This window comes from Patiria miniata, unplaced genomic scaffold, assembly GCF_015706575.1.
Source record: "Patiria miniata isolate m_02_andy unplaced genomic scaffold, ASM1570657v1 HiC_scaffold_1, whole genome shotgun sequence".
NCBI classification, from domain to species: domain Eukaryota; kingdom Metazoa; phylum Echinodermata; class Asteroidea; order Valvatida; family Asterinidae; genus Patiria; species Patiria miniata.
Window position 1 is genome coordinate 18,465,812 of NW_024037047.1, and position 19,592 is coordinate 18,485,403.

Sequence of the window (19,592 nt, forward strand, 5' to 3'; positions counted from 1 at the left end):
TAATTTGAGAAAATAATATATAATTCTTAATAAGTAAAAGCAGCCTAGGTAGTTCAAATTTATTGGCGAGCCAGGTAGTCTTTATCATCACGCACGATCTATAATTTACACCGTGTAGTTCGATCGGACTTTGACCTTTAGCACGTACGGCACGTCGACGTACAACGCGCGTGTGTGGTACGTGCGGACATTGACAGTATGGAATAAACTTTTTAAAATGTATTTGCTTCTCAAAAGAAATATAAAAAAATCCTGAAAATAGGTCCTCCCCTTGGAATTAAATTTGAAAACATCTGGCACGTACGTAATCGCCAGTGTTTTTGTTTATTGTATTATTATTTTTTTTGGGGGGGGGGGGTGTTTGCCTCAGCTCAGAAATGTTTAGAAAAATTATCTACTGCGCTGGGCGCTGTTCACTGTGGTGTTTTATGTTCTTTCTCGTAAGTTTGCATTGTTTGTAAAAAAAACTAATTGCTCCAGTTCCTTTGCTCGTATACCCAGCATTTTAGTTTGTCTGTTGGCCCCCAATTGGCATATTTTCATGTAACCAGCAGTACAGGGAGAGTAAAAAAAGCGGAACCAAACCCCAACAATTATATTTCATATTTAAAAAAATATGTAGCACCAAAAATAATAATGACTGGAAAGCCAATTTCATAAGCTACTGAAAAAAATACTGAAATTGCTCATTCCATTCAAAGAATATCACCACATTTAAACGCAATGACCCTATAAAACCTGTTTTGTCCAAAAAAGCCATTTTTTATTCTTACTGTTTGGAACAACAAAGAAAATGACACAGAATGCTTGCTTCAACAAATGTCAACAACTGTAGTACACAATATCTTTATTAACAACCCTGGTAAGGCAAACAATAATGATTTTAAAAAAAATCCACTTTTTTAAAAGACGGGCCTTCAAAAGGACTCTTTGAATCTTGTAAACTGAGGTTTTGTCGCTGGTGATGTTTGAAGACAATATCATGACGACGATTCTTGAAATCGCATTTTTGGACGAAAGAGGTTTTAGGGTCATTGTGTTTAAATGGTGATATTCTTTGAACGGATTGAGCAATTTCATCTAAAAGTAGCTTATGAAATTGGCTTTCCAGTCATTATCATTTTTGGTCCTACGTATTGAGTTCCGCTTTTTTGACTCACCCTGCATATGCGCACAGTCTTCATGCAAACAATGCTCTTCCTTTCATCCACAAAATGTCATAAAAGAGAGATTAAAGAAGAGAGACTACTTACAAATATACAAGATATATATTAAAGTTGGTATATACTTGCTTTTTCAAAATTTCTATTTTCTTTTCCGAACGAAATTTAATGGAATATATGCAATTTAAAAAGTGGTTTTACTGAAATGGCACGCTCCAGCCTCAGAAATTGCGCACACCGTTCAGAACGAATTGGGATAATTGAAAACTTGAAATTAATTACTTGATTACTTGTCGTCGGCCGATTTTTTGTGTGTGCGATGTCTCATTTGAAAGCTCATAACGTATGTAATGCTAGAAAATTATCAATTCAATTTGAAAAGCTTTTTTTTTAAGCTGCCACACCCAAAACGCACGTATACAACAAATGTTAAACTCTCTGCTGTGAACAGTAGTTTTAAATTTGTCATTTTTTCTTTCTTTTCGACCGAAAAAAGAATTAACGTATTGGACGTTCTTTCTCCACATGATACTCGTAAACATTTCGTCTTCAGTTCTTGTTGACGATGTCCATTGAAACAATAGATAATATATTTCTTTATCAACCCAATATTACTGGAATTATGGTTCGAAAGAAGGTGTTTGCTCTCGACACACTTTATTAGTGTCTTGACTGGGTTCTCATGAAATATAACCACGCAATAACAACATGAAAGTATCCTACCACACGTAAAGCCTCACTTTCGTTTCAAATATGGCTATCTGTCAAAGAGCGATGCGGAAACGCCCCCTTTTGAGGTCATAGTCACGAACTACACGTTTTATATGTCTTTACGGGCTCAGCGTGGTCTGGTACCATTTCAATCTTACGCCAAAGTTTTACTTACATCGGGATTGGGACCATGCTAAATTGGCGTCTGCAAAAAGTGCACTTGCAACCTTTAAACTCTTCATCATCGTTCAATGCGAACTGCCCTGAAATTGGACGTGGACACTTCCCAGAATTTTGACCCAATTTTCCCATCCAGGAGGTCCATTTCGGCAAAGTCCTTTTTGTTGCAGGACTGCGTTCAACGATGGCTGGCTCCTCCCCACCGACCTCCGGCTTTCGATCGCAGTCGATGATGAGAATGCAGCGTGCGGCGTCTTCGTCCAAAATTCAGCGGACGCTGGGCGGGCTGGACATGCTGGACGAGATGGGCATGGAGATGGACCGAGGGCGGACCGCCGCTCAGGAGAATAGATGGGTGTTCGAAGTAGCTTGGGAAGTCGCTAATAAAGGTGAAGAAATGGGGAATGTGATGTGCTCGAGAAATTCCAAGTGATGGAATTGTTGACATTTTGTCACCGGTTTTAAAAACTTGTTTTAAAGGTTTTTGTTATTGTCTGTTTGTTGCCTTTTTGGTTTGTTTTCTTTTGGATTTTTTTAGGGGGGTTGTTTGTTGGCTTGTTTGTTCGATTTATATGCCAATGACTGACCTTCATTGAGATAATACGATGAAAATAGTGGTGTCAAGATGCAACATTCTTTCCCCTCTTTTATCAATCATTAACCAATAACCTACCCAACACATCAGCTTTTTTGTGTCCATTTTTGTAATTAATAGGCCTAGATAGTCTTGCCTCTTTTCTGTTGGACTTGACCCAAGTTTGGCTGTACAGCATTTGTGTGATGTCTTGTAAACGGTCTTGAATTGAATTCAAGTCTTGTAATACAGATGTACATTGCTTGATCCTTTGGGCATGTTGGGGTTATTCTTTTTCTCACATTAAACAGGAAACCTATAAATACAACATTAAAAATGTCCTCCATTTTGCTCTAACAGTGTTTCTCTCTTCAAAATGCTATTCAAAATTCTGATTCATGACTTATAGCTCAATAATATTACATTATTGACTCTTGACCAAAGAAATATTGGACCCTTGTTTTTACCTGTGATAGTTGGTGGTATATACACGGTCATTCGTTCCAAGGCTGCGGTAACCATGGAAGAGCTCGGGGACCAGTGCATCATGATGGGTCCGTACACCGAGGCGACGGTCAAGATGGAAGTAGAGCTGATGGAACCGGAGAACGAGTTGATAAAAGGCGCTATGGACAGCATGAGATCAAAGGGAATAAAGGTAGATGATGGTTTGAAGTCGGCTGAAAACTTTGGCGATTGTATACTATACTGTACTATAGTATACAATCGGCAAAGTTTTCATAGTTATAGTTACGGGCCCTATAGTTACGGGCCCGTATAGTTACGGGCCCTTCTTTAGTGTTTGGTCAATTTAGAGTCGGAAGTGTTTTTATCATTACAAAATGACTTCTGAAACCTAAAGCAAACTTCTCTTAAGTTTAACAACTCAACTTTTTTGTAATTTTGAACAGCATTTTGTTTGGGGGGTAGAAAATGCAATTTTCTTATGCTGCTGTGATCGTCATCTTTATTTTTATGTTGCTTTTTGTCGTCTTCATCGTCATTCTACTCCACAATTTCCCATAGAAAAACAATCAAAATGCTATCCTCTGTCCACGACACTCCTGTTGGTTTTAAATTTTGCTATTTAGTAAGTCCAATAACCTTAAAGTGGAATTTTGTTCTCTTAAAGGAACAGGGTCCGAAATTAAACAATCGCCAAAAATGTGTCTACAACCAGTCCAACATTTCCTAAGCATTGCACAAGTAAAGTATGTCAAACGAAATGTCTGGTACCTTGCCTTTAGTTCCATACATGTTGCCATTTGAGCCGCCAGACTATTAGATAGTCCATCGTTTCCAAATAATGGACCTGTACCAGTCTAGTCTGATGTTTCAAATTGAAATCCTCAAAAGGTTGAGGAAAACACTCACAGAGTTGATGTTTTCTCGTTGTTTCAGGTGCATTATGGGAGATGGCTAATTGACGGCTACCCCGGGGTCATTCTCTTTGACATCAGCTCGGGGGCCAGCTACTTAGATACTTGGAAGAGGGACCTGTTTGACATGTCGCGCATCGGGATCCCTTGGCATGATAGGGAAGCTAACGACGCCGTCATCTTCGGAAATCTCTGCTCATGGTTCATTGCTGATGTAAGTGACTAAGCAAAATAAAAATGAGACAACGAAAGTAACCTGCTGAATTATTATCAAAAAGCTGACTTGGATTAAAGATCATACTGGTACTTAACACCCTGTGAAATTATTCCATCTGGCTTGCTGTCATTTAGAAGAAATCAAGAAATATAGGTGATTTCCAATCACTAGACAAGGACTGATTTTTGGAAATAAAGAGAGCTATCCATGAAGTCGTGTTTCATGATAAAAAAAGGTTGTGCATGGTTTTCACTGTTTTCTCGAAAAGTGTAATACCCACTGAGCTGAAACTTCAACAGGTTAGGTTTTGAGCATTATTTGGATTTTGAGTGGTGTTATTATTGGAAACAAATAAAATGCATGAAAAGCAAATGATCCCATATATGCTTTTAATCTAGCTGTATGAAATATAGTTAATATTTTTTTAGTTACAAACCTTTGTACAAAACTGTACATGTTTTTAATGACATAATATCTGTGTTCATCAGAAAGACAAACTTTGTTATATATCAGATGAGGAGCTGAGTGTGCTGTTTCTAGTAAGTCCTCAAGCCTCATTTTGTGGGAGCCAGTCAGTTGGAGCGCCCTCAATCAACAATACACCGATCATATAAAATCACAAGCCATGGCTTGATTAAGCTAGAGTATTTTTACCGTTTCGTCGTTGTTTTGCCCTCAGTTTCGAAAGCAGTTTGAAGAGTCTGATACCCCGTTGATCATTGCCCACTTCCATGAATGGCTGTCTGGCATCGGACTCATCCTGTGCCATCTCCGACACATCGACTGCTCCACGATATTCACCACCCACGCCACACTGCTGGGTCGATACCTGTGTGCCGGCAACACCGATTTCTACAACAACTTGGGCAAAGTAGGTCTATTTCTGGCATCAGACCTATAGGTCTTGGAGTTTAAAGGAGTCTTCTTCTTAGGAACACATTTTGTGCAACTTTCTACTCCTCTTAATTGTATGAAAACTATTTGACATCCCTTTTTGGTAAATTTGATTGAAAAGTGCACTTCTTCAAACATTTAAAATTGTCCGTGCTTTTCCGGACAACTGAGGGCGCTGTTGCTGTGATGTCAGTTCAGGAAGACACTGTTCATAGGGGTTCAAATTGTGAACCCAAAATTTGCTCAACGAAAACATTTGTGAGAAAGGGTTGCTCATTGGCTTACTGCCATGTACTTTATAAGACAACAGCGAATCACCACAGAAAAGAGAATTTTTGACCGTAAAATATCCAAAATTCTAGCAACTTTTTGTGCTGTAATAGCTGCAACATTGAGGTTTCTGCCTGAAATGACATCTCAGTTTCGCTCATGAATATGGAAATTTGTATCAGCATAAAAATAAAAAAGGCACCAAAATACCCAAGGTTATATACCTGGCAAAAAGATTATTTAAATCAGGTTTATGGTTTAAATCAAATGGTACACCAAGATACATTTTAAAGGATAGCGTAACAAAAACAAATTACATTGCATGCGCCCTTTAAAATGGAAGCCCATAGAATAAAGTGTTTTTATAGAACTCTCACATGTCAAATTAATAATAAAATGATAATAATAATGGATACTAATGCATAGCATTTGTACCTAAGATTTACATTATTATTACCCCTGATCATTAAGCCAATGAAACATTCTAAAGACAATCTCAGCTCCCTGGGGAGTATACAGCTCGATGCTGCCATTTCGGCGCAAAGCAGCTAAAATCAATCACAATAACGATCTCTGCCCTCACAGGTACCCATTTACTCCTGGGTGGAGAGAAGCAATGAGTGACAAAGTGCCTTGCCCAAGGGCACATGCACAATAGCCGCAGGCTGGACTCGAACCCACAACCCGCAGAATTATACCCACAAGAATTTGGGTTAAAACTTCAAACCATGAAATCATTGCACTCATTATGATCTAGTTTCCTTTTCAGCATAGCATCAGAGCTATACCAAAACAAGAAGTGGGATCAGGCTAGTCTCTTAGTCTGAATATTTAGCCGTGTCAGAATCATTTGGCTCCGGATTGAAAAAAAAACACAAACCTATGGAAGCCACTGGCTAGCGGCTACAGCCACTTTCCATAGACTCCTGTGATACTGCCAGCCGTAGCCATGTGATTTAGACAGCCTTTTCTTCCAATCTTAATCATCAGTTTAACCTGGACAAGGAGGCAGGCGATCGCGGGATCTACCATCGCTACTGCATGGAGAGAGCAGCAGCCACCTTGGCTAACGTCTTCACGACTGTCTCCAATATCACAGCCGAAGAAAGCCAACATCTACTCCAGAGATTGCCAGGTAATTATCATAACACATACACTCTCATCATTACCCCTTATTGTCATGCCAATAATTGTTTCTGGCAGTCTTCACGACTGTCCCAACATCACAGTTGAGAAAAGCTCACGAGATCGCCGGACAGTCCCCACAATACTACAATTATTATTACCCCGGATAGTCATGCCAATAAATATTTGTAATGATCTTCATTGTTCAGGAATCATCAGAAGTTTTGTTATTATTATTATACCTAATTTTAATGCCAATGAACATTTATTAATCTCCACACGGTTGAACACTAATTCAGATCCTCAAAATCCACCAGATTTTGGAGGATTGAGGAAGGTTTAGCCCGGCCACTTTAACTTTACGTTGGTCTTGGGTTCTTGCACTGTGGAGAATTTTAGAGGATGCGAGTGGGTATGTTCTCTGTGGGAGAACGTGGCCTAGTGGTTCGTCACTCAGGATCAGAGGGTCAGTGGTTCAAATCCAGCTACTGGCCATTTGCTGTGTCCTTTGGCAAGCCACTTCACCCAAGCTTGCCTCAATCCACCTAGGAGTATAAATGGGTACCGGCATTAGCTGGGGAGTAACCTGGGATGGACTAGCATCCCATACTGGGGGAGTAGAAATATTCTCGGTCATATCATGCCACTGAAACCAGAGATAAATGCCGGCCTGATGGGCCATATCGGCTCGCGACAGACTTTACTTATTATGTTCTCAGAAAAATGCCTAGAGAGTTTGGGTTGAGGAGCATGCAAATGTTACTACCTAATAAGGTGTCTACTACTCTACTAGTGCGTGATTGGATTATATTGCTGTAAAGTGGTGTGCTCAAGGACACAACGTCTTATATATACATCGAACCCTTTAGCATGTTGAGTAATAATCTGTTTATTGCTTCTTCTTTCTTCAGATCTGGTCCTACCCAACGGACTGAACGTCGTCAAGTTCCAAGCTGTGCATGAGTTCCAGAATCTCCACGCCAAATCCAAAGAGAAGATCCATGACTTCGTACGCGGACACTTCCATGGGTAAGTGCATATGCCTGTGGACTCCGTGGAGAAACTATGAGGGCGCTGTTTGCATCGGTTGGACATCACATAGCAATCTTGCAAATAGCTAGATTTGACTTACCCCTGCTTTTACGTTGTCTGTGTCTGGCAATAAAATGCTGCGTCCCATAACCGCGTCACGCAACCATCCCCTTGCGCGTTTGAGGCGCCCATGATGAGTGTTCGCGTAACATGGTGGTTACAGGACACAGCGTTTTGTGGTCAGACCATTCAGGCGAATGTCAGGCTAGGCTTTTTTAAAGGTGTCTATGTGCCAATCGCAAATTGCGTGGAGTGCATGGAACTGTTTTTGAACCAAATTTGGTCAAACTTTTATCACCTCTTGTGTGAAAAGAACCCACCAACAGTAAAATGTAATAGTTTTACCACTGAAGAATTTAATGTTGAATTCTTATATAGGGTTGTTTTGTCAATGTTGATTCTGACCCAATATGTACAACAGAATTTGAACTATTTTTCTGTCGGTGTATTGTCTTTTTGTTTCAGACATTATGACTTTGATCTGGACAAGACGTTATACTTCTTCACGGCCGGTAGATATGAGTACCACAACAAAGGCGCAGATGTCTTCCTAGAGTCGCTAGCCAAGCTGAACCATCTACTGCAGGTAGGCAGCAACAAGAGTAACACCACAATCAACAGCAACATTAAAAAAAGCAATAACAAAAACAGCAGCAACAACAACAGCAACATCAACAGCAGCAACAAAAAAAATCCACAACAGCAGCACCAACATACAACAATAACAACGGTAACAACAACAACAAAAGCAGCATCAACAAAACAATAACAGCAGCAACAAAAACAGCAGCAGTAACAGCAATGGCAGCAACATAACAGCAGCAGCAACAGCAACAATAGCGACAACACTGGCAACAACAATAACAACGGCAACAACAATAACAACAACAGCAACAGCAACAACTTTACTAGGGTGCTGTGGTCCAATGGTTACGGTGTTCAACTCGTGTGCTGTGGTACATGGGTTCGAATCCTGACCGTGGGAACATGGGGTTTGCCCCAGTGTTTCTGGCAGTGGCTGCAATATGCACTGCAGCACCTTGTACACCCTTATAAGGTGCTACATAATGGGTCTCATATTTCTCATAAACTTCATTTACCTGTTTTTAATAATAGACATAATTTCCAGTGCCTTGAGTACCTAATTGTTGGTAGATATGTGTGCTTTATATAACCGACATACATATCCTTGTCATTTGATTGGTGGAACTCACATCACGCGACATTCGTTATTGTTCCCATTCATGCCGCGGCTCAAAAGTACTATCCGCCCATGGGGAATGGGAAATACTATTCAACAGTTAGGATCATGACGCGGTATTTGTGTGCAAATGCATGCTGGTGTGCACGTTCAGCATTGCGCGTATTGTTCCAAAGAGCCAGCACTACAGCGTTGGGTTCAAACATTTTTGTGAAGGGGTGGTTTGGAAGAGAGAAATACATTTTCCTCCAGTTTTGTATTGAAATAAAAGTTCAAATATATCAAATAACAAGGATCTATATGTCAGTTATATAAAACAAATATTGAGTGGCTTGAAATTGTGAAATGGGAGGAATATTATCGCTCGGTAAAATCTGGACTTTTCCAGTTCACTCGGCTTCGCCTCGTGAAATGGAAAAGTCCAGATTTTACATTGCGATAATATTCCTCCCATTCCACGCTGAGCCACTCAATATTTGTATAATATAAGACTCTGGTATTATTACTATCATTAACAACAGAACAACAATAACAACAGCTACAGCACCAATAATAGCAACAACAAAATCGACAAAACATCAACAATAACAACTCCAACAACAACACAAACAAAAACACAAACAAAAACAACAACAACAGCAGCAGCAACACAATAAAAAACAACATTGCCTCATGATTTCCATTGCACATGCTGAATTTCCAATTCTTTTTCTTCGTTCCAGGTCAGTGGTAGTGAGGTGACTGTCGTGGCATTTCTCATTTTCCCAGCGAAGACCAACAACTTCAACGTGGAGTCACTACGTGGTCAAGCCATCAGCCAGCACTTCAAAGAAACAGTCTCCAACATCAAGGACAAAATCGGCAAGAAAATATTCGAGTCGATCCTAAGGTAAGATCGGGATCAATTTAATATCTCTGCTAACCACAGAATTTGCACTTGTGATAACCATTTTGTTCTTACAGTGCAAGCATAGAAATGCTGTGTTAACCGTGTAAGCACGAAATCCTGGGTGCAAGGAAAGCATCATTGCTAACCCATGAAATACTCTAAGTACTAGGATAGTTTAGGGCGGTACGTAAAACTGGTTAAAGAAAACTTCTACAGCTGTTTGTTTGATTGTTGTTTACAGAGGTGACATGCCAGATACAGACAAGCTTCTAGAGCGTGCTGATACCGTCCAGTTGAAGCGTTGTATCTACGCTGCGCAACGACCGGGCCTTCCGCCCGTTTGTACGCACAATGTTAACAATGATAGCAGCGATCCCGTGCTGAGCCACATCCGACGGATAGGGCTGTTCAATAACAGTCATGATCGAGTTAAGGTGAGTTTGGCAAGAGCTCAAAATATAAAAGATCTCAAACAAACAAAAATGCCTCAAATTCAACACTTTCTTTGTCTGTTACAAATATGACAGTATTTTAAGAAGAGGTTTCAATTTAAAATTTGTAAATAGCCAATTCCTTTGGTTATAATAATTATTTCTTTCACAGATAATCTTCCACCCGGAGTTCTTGACGGCAACAAACCCTCTCTTTGCCTGTGACTATGAGGAGTTTGTCCGAGGCTGCCATTTGGGCGTCTTCCCCTCGTACTACGAACCTTGGGGGTACACGCCAGGTGAGTCAAAGTCATGTGACTTGTTACCACCAATCACAGGTGTCACCTGACCTAGTTGCATTAGTGTACTTGTTCTACGTAAGCCCCGAGGACAGACACACAAAGGGAGAACAACAGATCCTTTCAGTCCTCGGGAACTGGGTCTTTTGTTCAAAACGGTCCTCTGTAGTAGGTTTGTGTGCTTAGTCTATGGGAGAGTGTTATATTACAGGGACAAAGGGAAACACAAAGCATTGTCCTCGGGAGTATAGTAAAACAAGAGTGTGTGTGTATGTGTATTGGGGTGGGGGTTGATAACAAAATTGCCGCCAGACTACCCCAACATAGAAATGTAGCCAAACATTTTTTTCTGGTTTCCAACTGTCAAAGATTACAAAATTCATCATCTGACTCACGAGGGCACTGTTCAATACAGACAAGATTGGACAACATTGCGCACTAGGATGTGCTTTTCATGGCGACATGTGTGATGCGATCAAGCTAAATGAGTCGTTTGTCGGGAACTTTCATTTGGAGATTCAGGCCAAAATAGGGCCACTTCATCACATCACTTCATCACATCTCTTGGTGTTCCGACTTCCATAATTTTTGAACTAAGGATGGTATCAGCATGCAGTTGTCACTGCAGTAATGCTGAGATTGTGCTCTTTTCAAATCTGTAAAAAAAAAAAAAAGGGTCGACAAACAACTCATTTAGCTTGATCGCATCACATATTTTGCTGATAGCGACACGATTTAGTGATTAAAAGATGGAGACAGTTACATGTATTTGTACGTCGTGAATCAGACAAACTTTTCTAACTCTTCTCCAGCCGAGTGTACAGTCATGGGCATTCCCAGCGTGTCCACCAACCTGTCCGGTTTTGGCTGTTTTATGGAGCAACACGTCGCCGATCCTACATCCTACGGAATCTACATCGTCGACAGAAAGTTCAAAGCTCCAGACGAGTCGGTACACCAACTTGCTAGGGTAGGCCTCAGATTTTGCTATATCTGGTTGTTGATGAAACAAACAAAAAATGTGTCACGATGCTCATCAGGCTGGCGTTTATCTCCAGTTTCCTTGGCGTGAATCGACTGAGAATATTTCTATTCCCCCTGGATGGGATGCCAGTCCATCACAGGTTACTCCCCAGCTAATGCCGGTACCCATTTATACTTCTGGGTGGAGAGAGGCAAGTGGAGATGAAGTGGCTTACCCAAAGACACAACGTATGGCCAGCAGCTGGATTCAAACTCGTGACCCTCTCATCATGAGTCAAAACCCTAACCACTAGACCACATCCCCCACTTTAAATGATGAGGTTTCTTCTCAATATTTGAATAAAGAATACCATGCAGAATCAAGCAATGGTTCGATTAACCCTACTTGATACAATCCAATCCCGCATATTGAATGTACATATACTGCATAACCTCAAACATTAGTTTAACTCATTTACTTGTCACTGTACCGCCCCAAACCGCCCTGCCTATTCATTACTTGAAACTCCCTTTAGCCAAAAACTCTGGATTCTTCTCACCAGTTTCACTACTGTGACTCATACCAGCTGTAGGGTCCCTAGGGTCAGTGACCATTAGCTGCGGTAATTGCCCTATCAATCACAGCATAATGCATCGGCCATCTGACATGAAAAGCATGAACCATGGAGGTAGAATTAGAGAAAAGTCTGATTGTTTCTTATTTCCCTTCTCAAGATGTGTTCGGTTGATTTTTGTGATTTAAAGTTGCTTGCATAATAACTTTTGACACTATTTCCATTACTTTACAGTATAAACAACAACCTAGTAGATTTGTGTAGATATTTTTGGTCAGTAAACTCACAGGCAGTGGTGCCATAAACAACCTGTCTACGCCTCGTAACCCTAACTCCCAAGGGGGTGTGCAAAATCCTATTAAAATGGGATCACTCGGGACTGTTTAACCATTTGGTCAGATGGAAGGTCGTGTTGAAAACTACTCCGTCCCAAACCAGTGAGTACAGACCCGCGAGTTTGTCATAGGCAAACTCGGGTCTGGTTCTAATGGGTATTTCACGTAATGTACTCCCTGTAGCGTCTGAAACCGTCTGAGCACTCTATTGTTTTATGGAATCATCAGTGAATTAACACAATGTATGACAATGTATCCAGAATGACTACAAGAGAGTGTGGTTAACTCACAGGAAGGTCAAAGGGTAAAATCTTGATTATATTTTCTTTTGTACGCGTAGTTCATGTACGACTTCAGCCAGCTGACCCGCAGGCAGCGCATTCTACAGAGGAACCGGACTGAGCGACTCAGCGAACTGCTAGACTGGAAAAGCCTAGGCGTGGTAAGACATTAATCCTATTGGCTGTGGGCACGCACTCAGAGGGCGCTATGCAAAAAAATAAAGTTTTGCCTAACCACATACGGACTGGTTCCCTGACCATGAAATCCTAGATTGAAACAATGGGGGTTTCAAAGAGTTAGGATGAATCGACATGTTGTTTTGTGTGGAAAATATACCCACTGCATCAAGCTGTCTACTTTGTGAAAATTGACGGGAAATTTTTCTCTGTGGTCTTCTAGTATTACAGGAAAGCACGCTACTTGGCTCTGCATAAGACTCACCCGGAAATATTTGAAGTCCGCGATGAGAACGGAGGAAGGATGGTGAGTTGTTGACTTGGGAAGGACTTGTAATGACTTGTGATGGACTTTTTGACTTCGGACTTGACATGCGATTGACTCGTGAATTAACTTGTGACTTCGACATGTGATCGACTCTAATTGACTTGAATTAGGACTGACTTGTGACTGACTTGTGACTTCGACATGTGATCCGGACTCTAATTGACTTGAATTAAGACTGACTTGTGACCGTATTGTGACTGATGTGCGACTGACTTGCGACCGACTTGTGACTGACTTGCGACCAACTTGTGACTGACTTGTGACTGACATGTGACCGACTTGTGACTGACATGTGACTGACTTGTGACTGACTTGTGACTGACTTGCAACCGACTTGTGACTGACTTGTGACTGACTTGTGACTGACTTGTGACTGACTTTTGACAGACTTGTGACAGACTTGTGACTGACTTGTGACTGACTTGTGACAGACTTGTGACTGACGTGTGAATGATGTGTGACTGTCTTGTGACTGACTTGTAACTGACTTGTGACTGACCTGTGACTGACTTGGGACTGACTTGCAACCGACTTGTGACTGACTTGTGACTCATGACTTGTGACTGACTTGTGACTGACGTGTGACTGACTTGTGACTGACTTGTGACTGACTTGTGACTGACTTGCAACCGACTTGTGACTGACTTGTGACTGACTTGTGACTGACTTGCAACCAAGGCTTGTGACTGACTTGCAACCGACTTGTGACTGACTTGTGACTGATTGCAACCGACTTGTGACTGACTTGTGACTGACTTGCAACCAAGGCTTGTGACCAACTTGTGACTGACTTGGGACTGACTTGTGACTGACTTGTGACTGACTTGTGACTGACTTGTGACTGACTTGTGACTGACTTAGGACTGATCGACGTGTGACTGACATGTGACTGACTTGTGACTGACTTGTGACTGACCTGTGACTGACTTGGGACTGACTTGCAACCGACTTGTGACTGACTTGTGACTCATGACTTGTGACTGACTTGTGATTGACTTGTGACTGACTTGTGATTGACTTGTGACTGACTTGTGACTGACTTGTGACTGACTTGTGACTGACGTGTGACTGACTTGTGACTGACTTGTGACTGACTTGTGATTGACTTGTGACTGACTTGTGACTGACTTGTGACTGACTTGTGACTGACTTGCAACCGACTTGTGACTGACTTGTGACTGTCTTGCAACCAAGGCTTGTGACGGACTTGCAACCGACTTGTGACTGACTTGCAACCAACTTGTGACTGACTTGCAACCAAGGCTTGTGACCAACTTGTGACCGAGGTGTGACTGACTTGTGACTGATTGCAACCGACTTGTGACTGACGTGTGACTGACTTGCAACCAAGGCTTGTGACTGACTTGTGACTGACTTAATTGCAACCAAGGCTTGTGACTGACTTGTGACCAACTCGTGATGGACTTGAGTACAGCTCTTATTGCTATGCTCATAATGATGTAAGTTTTTCTGTGACTATTCTTGTTACTAATTTCATCACAATTTTGTTTTTTCCCTCAGACCATCCGATATCCTCGGCCCGCCTCTGCCCCGCCCTCTCCATCCAGTTCCCGGGCATCGACTCCGTTGCCATCCACCGACGACGAAGATGAAGAAGATGAAGAAGATGAAGACAAAGACGAAGAAAAAACAAAAGAAAACTGAGTGAACATATTTTTCACTATCAACAGATAAGCAGGCTTGTGTAAACCAAAAAAACGTTGCTATATTGGAGATTAAAGTTGCGTTCCCTGTGCTATTTTCGAGCTTTATTCCGAAAAATAGATTCCTCTTGTAAATTGCTATTTTTCTAGCAATACAAAAGTTGTTCACTTTTGAATGAGACGCCAACTGAAAAATTGGCCCAAGTGTTGTCATATACTTTACAATTTTAATTATTGGTTGCCGGACACTGATTCCGTTTCCACAGGGTAGGCTGGTTCCTGCCCCTCAATCTCTATTGATAATGTATGGACCAGGAGCCAGTCTGTTCGCAAATTTGATCTGTTTGTGCCCAAAACAAAAAAGTCTTTTCAGAGGTTCGCCTGTGTCCAAACAAGAGGGAAAAAAGGTTTTTAGGTTGGAAGAAAACATACAAGTTGAAAATTTATCGAGAGAAAGAAATCAAATTTGTTGAAGAGCACGAGGAACGCAACTTGAAAATCCAAAACCATTGATGTTAAAAAGTACTTTAAAATCTGTGAAGATTAAATCCATGTCGGTAATAGATACTGGGCATATAATATCTTCCTGCAAAATCCGCCAAAACCTCTTCGCAAATTTCAAAGGATGTTATTTTTATTTAAACTGGGTAGCCCATTCAGTGGAATCCACTGGTTTCCTGTGGGACCCAGTAAAGAGAAGACAATGTGAAGAAATGACAGTTTTAGATGTGGGAGGAAAAGCCCGGTAGAATATTCTGAGGAAAACCTACGGAATCAAGTAGGGACTGAAAACCCAATCCACATATTGGCCCGGGCGGGATTCGAACCTGGGTCACAGCGGTGGAAGGCAAGGAAAGTACCGCTACACCAACTTGACTCCCTGGGAAGTTTTGGGTTGAATTATACCTGATTCCGTGGGTTGAATTATAGGGATGGATTTCTTTTCAAAGTTTTCAGTCCGCAATTGTCTTAATTAACAGAGGCTGATTATGAGAGTTATATTTGGAAATTTGTGGAAAAATATATCTTCTGCAAAAATGTTTTTGTTTTTGAAAAAAGGTCGGTGAAATGTTGCTGTTTCAGACAGTATGCTTTGTCCGTGCTAAGGAAACTGTGTTGATATTGCTAAATCCTTGTCAGCATTTATCAAATTTGGAACCTGAAAAGACTCAAATCCAAACCATTAATGAATGAAAATGTTTCCAAAATCCATCAATAGACGTTATACGTTAAGGCGGAGTTAGAGGGCAATGGTTTTTGTCTTGCGTGGATTAGCACGAGTAGACCTTCTCTGCATTTATTGATACTAACAGGAAATAACATAGAACACGCTCTGCGATACCTGCAACGCATAAGATCTACTGATTTGTTTTGAGTATAAGTTTCAAACCTTATTTTTTACCAATGTGCCATAAGCAATAACCTATCGCGGTAGAATCGTGTCAATGCAGCTTGTGAAATAATGTCCATTTGCATGATATACAAATGGACGCTGAACATACACAATCTGAGAGAAACAAAACTTAGACAATTGCATCAACCTAGACAAAAAAAACCAACCATGAAAATACCTCAACTGTACATAGAAAGACAACTTGCGTGAAATTTTGTGTTAATAGAAAAACTACTCAACTTGCATCCAGAGACAGCATTTACTTTGATTTGCAGCTGATTTTTAGAATTGGAAAGTAGATTTTTTTTTTTGAAGAAAATGCTGAGAAAAGTTTAGTAATGAGGACAGAATCAGTTGAAGTGTGGAGCTTTGATAAATTATCCCATTAACCCTAACCTTCACAATCCATCAAAATCCATCCCCCCATTTAGCATGTTTAGGGGGATTTTGGTAGGTAAGTGGTGGATTTGTGGTGGATTTTGGCAGATTTGGTCCTGAAGCATTGTGAAGCAGAGTCAGTGATGGATTTTGTAGGACTTGGTACTATTCTTAGTAAAACTCAGCAGGGAGTTGGGATGCCCTAACACTGCCAGACGCTACACAGTGCATCAGGTAGAAAAGTCTGGTGCACTTTGATGCATTCAGCTACCAACACCAGTGCATGAACAGCCACTTATGAGACAATGAGAGCTACATGTACATGTACATGTACATGTACTAGTACATGTACATGTACTAGTCCCATTGAACAATGCCACAGTTGTATCCTGCTGCATTCAGTGACCACAGACTCTGAGGCAGTTTGGCCTTGAGACTCTTGGCCTGATGGATCTTGCTACACTGAGCAGGCTTGTCACTTAGACAAGTGTTGCACGCTGCTGCGTTTGGCAGGGTTACTAGCCAAACTACCCTGGAGGGTTAGGGTTAATAAAAATCCAGTATAACCATACTTTATGAAGATTTTGAAATTGTGTGCATGTGTAGGTAGCACACAAGATTTTAGCCGAGTTTTACCTGTATGTATAATTATCTTAAACAAGGTCATTAGATCTTTGACGTGCGAGTTGTGTATCTTCCAAAGAGAAATTTCCCTCAGAAAGACAAGAGAAATGTGTTGGCAACATTGTTTTAAAGTGATCTTGAACAAGTATTTTTTTGAGGATAATGATCCGGAGAACGTATGAAGTCACGAAAATGTATAGAGAAGAGAATTGTTGTTCTTAATATTCCAACTAATACCTTAAAACTTGAAAGAATTATACCGTGGGTTAGAATTATTACTTATACTGAAATGCCAAGAAGTAATAATAACAATATTGGCCTCTTGTATAGGGCTCATGCCCGTCACGAAGTGACGCTCCTGGCACCCAAGGTTACCCTGGCTTTGGTTGTTGCACCACCCCCCCCCCCAAAAAAAACCCCCAAGCAATCAAACATGTAAAACTGCAATTTGTGATGAAAATTGTGTAAAGAGCTAATTAATATAAGTGGAGTTTTTGGCCTCCCCCTAAAATAATAATGTAAAGCAGTTTTCACTCTCTAGTGTCAAAAAAAATTGCTGTAGCTAACAAGTGCCCCCAAAACTCCATAAAAACGACCAAAGATCTAAATGAGATAGCTATAAACGCCACAGAAATTGATGAACAAAATCAAAATCTGTCCATCCGAAATTTTTGCATCTGAGGTCGGAAGATAAAAGATTGTTGACAACAACTGGGTCTCACAACTTGCATCTTTTTACTCAATCTATTAGATTTTAACTAATATTCTGTAAATAGATTTTATTTCTTTTAAATTCAGTAGAATGGGTGATTTATTAACATTGGACCATTTTATGCAAATCGAGTGATGCTATATTTATTATTGATTTTAACGTGTGGGTCAGTCTGTTAATTTAGGGTCCAAAGTGTGGCATTGTTTCCTTTCCCTGTCACCTCTGAAATTTGTAATTTGCGATTCAAGTATCATTAAGATATATTATTACGGAATGTCGACATGGCCTAGCGGTTAAAAGCACCGCACTAGTGTTTCAGAGGCAACAGAATGTGGGTTTGGGCAAGGGTCTGGACACTTGTGCCCTTAAGCAAGGCACTTAACCAATATTGTTCATCCTTCAGATGGGACGTAAAGCCGTAGGTCCCATGTAATGCAATTTTATTAAAAAAAACCAGTAACACTTATCTCTATTAAGAGAAGGGGTTTCCCCCGGTGTTTCTGGCCTCCTGTTAAAACTCCCCTGCGGAGTAGTTAGGACTGAGAAGAACCAACCAAGTACCAAGAATGACTATTCTCATTTGTTGAGTAGGTAGTTTGCTTTTTTATAATCACTCTTTGTGGGAAAGGCGTTAAGGAGTGCATTCAGAAAATACAATATTGCACATGTCAGATGTAACAGGGACAGGAAAAAAGTGGACCCCAATTTTATTGAATGACTTGTTTTGTTTGCTGTCTTAGTAGAGGGATTTTCCAAACCTCGGTTTTGCTCCAGCTTTGGCTTCAGGTAATTTAAGGCCCTGACTTCAGTGTTTCAAAAGTGTTCAACATTTATCATGTTTATTTCATGTCGGTAAAAAATATACATTTACAACAATAAATAGACATTTTATAGAATGTATTAAATTACAGTTATTTACACAAGTAATTAATCGGCTAATTACCAACATGTAGGGATAATAATGAAGCAATACCTTTTAAGCTTAAATATGTATTAACGTGAAAGAAACACAAAAACATTTCCTACATGGAACAAGACACTAGATTTTTTTCCAACGCTGGTCGGCCAACCAGCGTAGGAAATTGATACAAAATGCTTTAGACTGTCATTCACTACCAGTCCAGTAAGGTATTTCATAATAATTTTGTAGTTTTGTTTTTTTGATGTTTGCAAAATGTAAATTCCCTTTAAGCGAGACCCGACAAGGTTACATTATATGATTGTTTAAAAACAAAACCACTAGAACCATCAATATTGGAGAAGCTTTCGATGTTCTGCACATATGTGCTTAAAGGGAAGATACAACACTTGCAAACATCAAGAAACGAAATGATCAAATTATCACGAAATATCTTACTGGATTGTTAGGGAATGACAGTCTAAAGCATCCTGTAAAGTTGTGGCTCCTGGTGACAGGTGCTGACGTTTTCAAGAAAAATGTTTTTTTTTCCAACAATGGTCGGCCGACCAGCGTTGGAGAAAACTGGCCATTTTCAAAAAGTGTTCCTACTTTTTTATATTTAGTTCGTCTGCATTTTCTTTGCAATTGATTACACACATTGGAAGACTAAAACCCTGCTAGACTGATTCTCTGATCTTACAATTCCCCAAAGTCTATAAATTTTTCCGTTTTATCTTAAGTGGGGTCAGGGAACCAGACTACAATAATATGATTGGTTTTCTTGGTTTTTCCAGCATCTACGAACCCAAAACGTGAAACAAGTCAGTGTAACAATA

At 40.4% G+C, this 19,592-nt stretch overlaps 1 protein-coding gene across 1 annotated transcript; it reads left to right on the forward strand.

Moving 5' to 3' along the window:
• The first annotated feature begins 2,122 nt into the window (after positions 1–2,122).
• Positions 2,123–15,431, forward strand: LOC119724334 (glycogen [starch] synthase, muscle-like). The gene is made up of 14 exons (XM_038195342.1): positions 2,123–2,443; positions 3,105–3,286; positions 4,030–4,221; positions 4,904–5,095; positions 6,379–6,523; positions 7,425–7,542; positions 8,071–8,191; positions 9,529–9,695; positions 9,937–10,129; positions 10,299–10,425; positions 11,238–11,395; positions 12,639–12,740; positions 12,980–13,063; positions 14,606–15,431. The coding sequence occupies exons 1-14, from the start codon at positions 2,239–2,241 to the stop codon at positions 14,747–14,749; spliced, it is 2,130 nt and encodes a 709-aa protein (XP_038051270.1). The 5' UTR covers positions 2,123–2,238; the 3' UTR covers positions 14,750–15,431.
• The last annotated feature ends 4,161 nt before the right edge of the window (positions 15,432–19,592 follow it).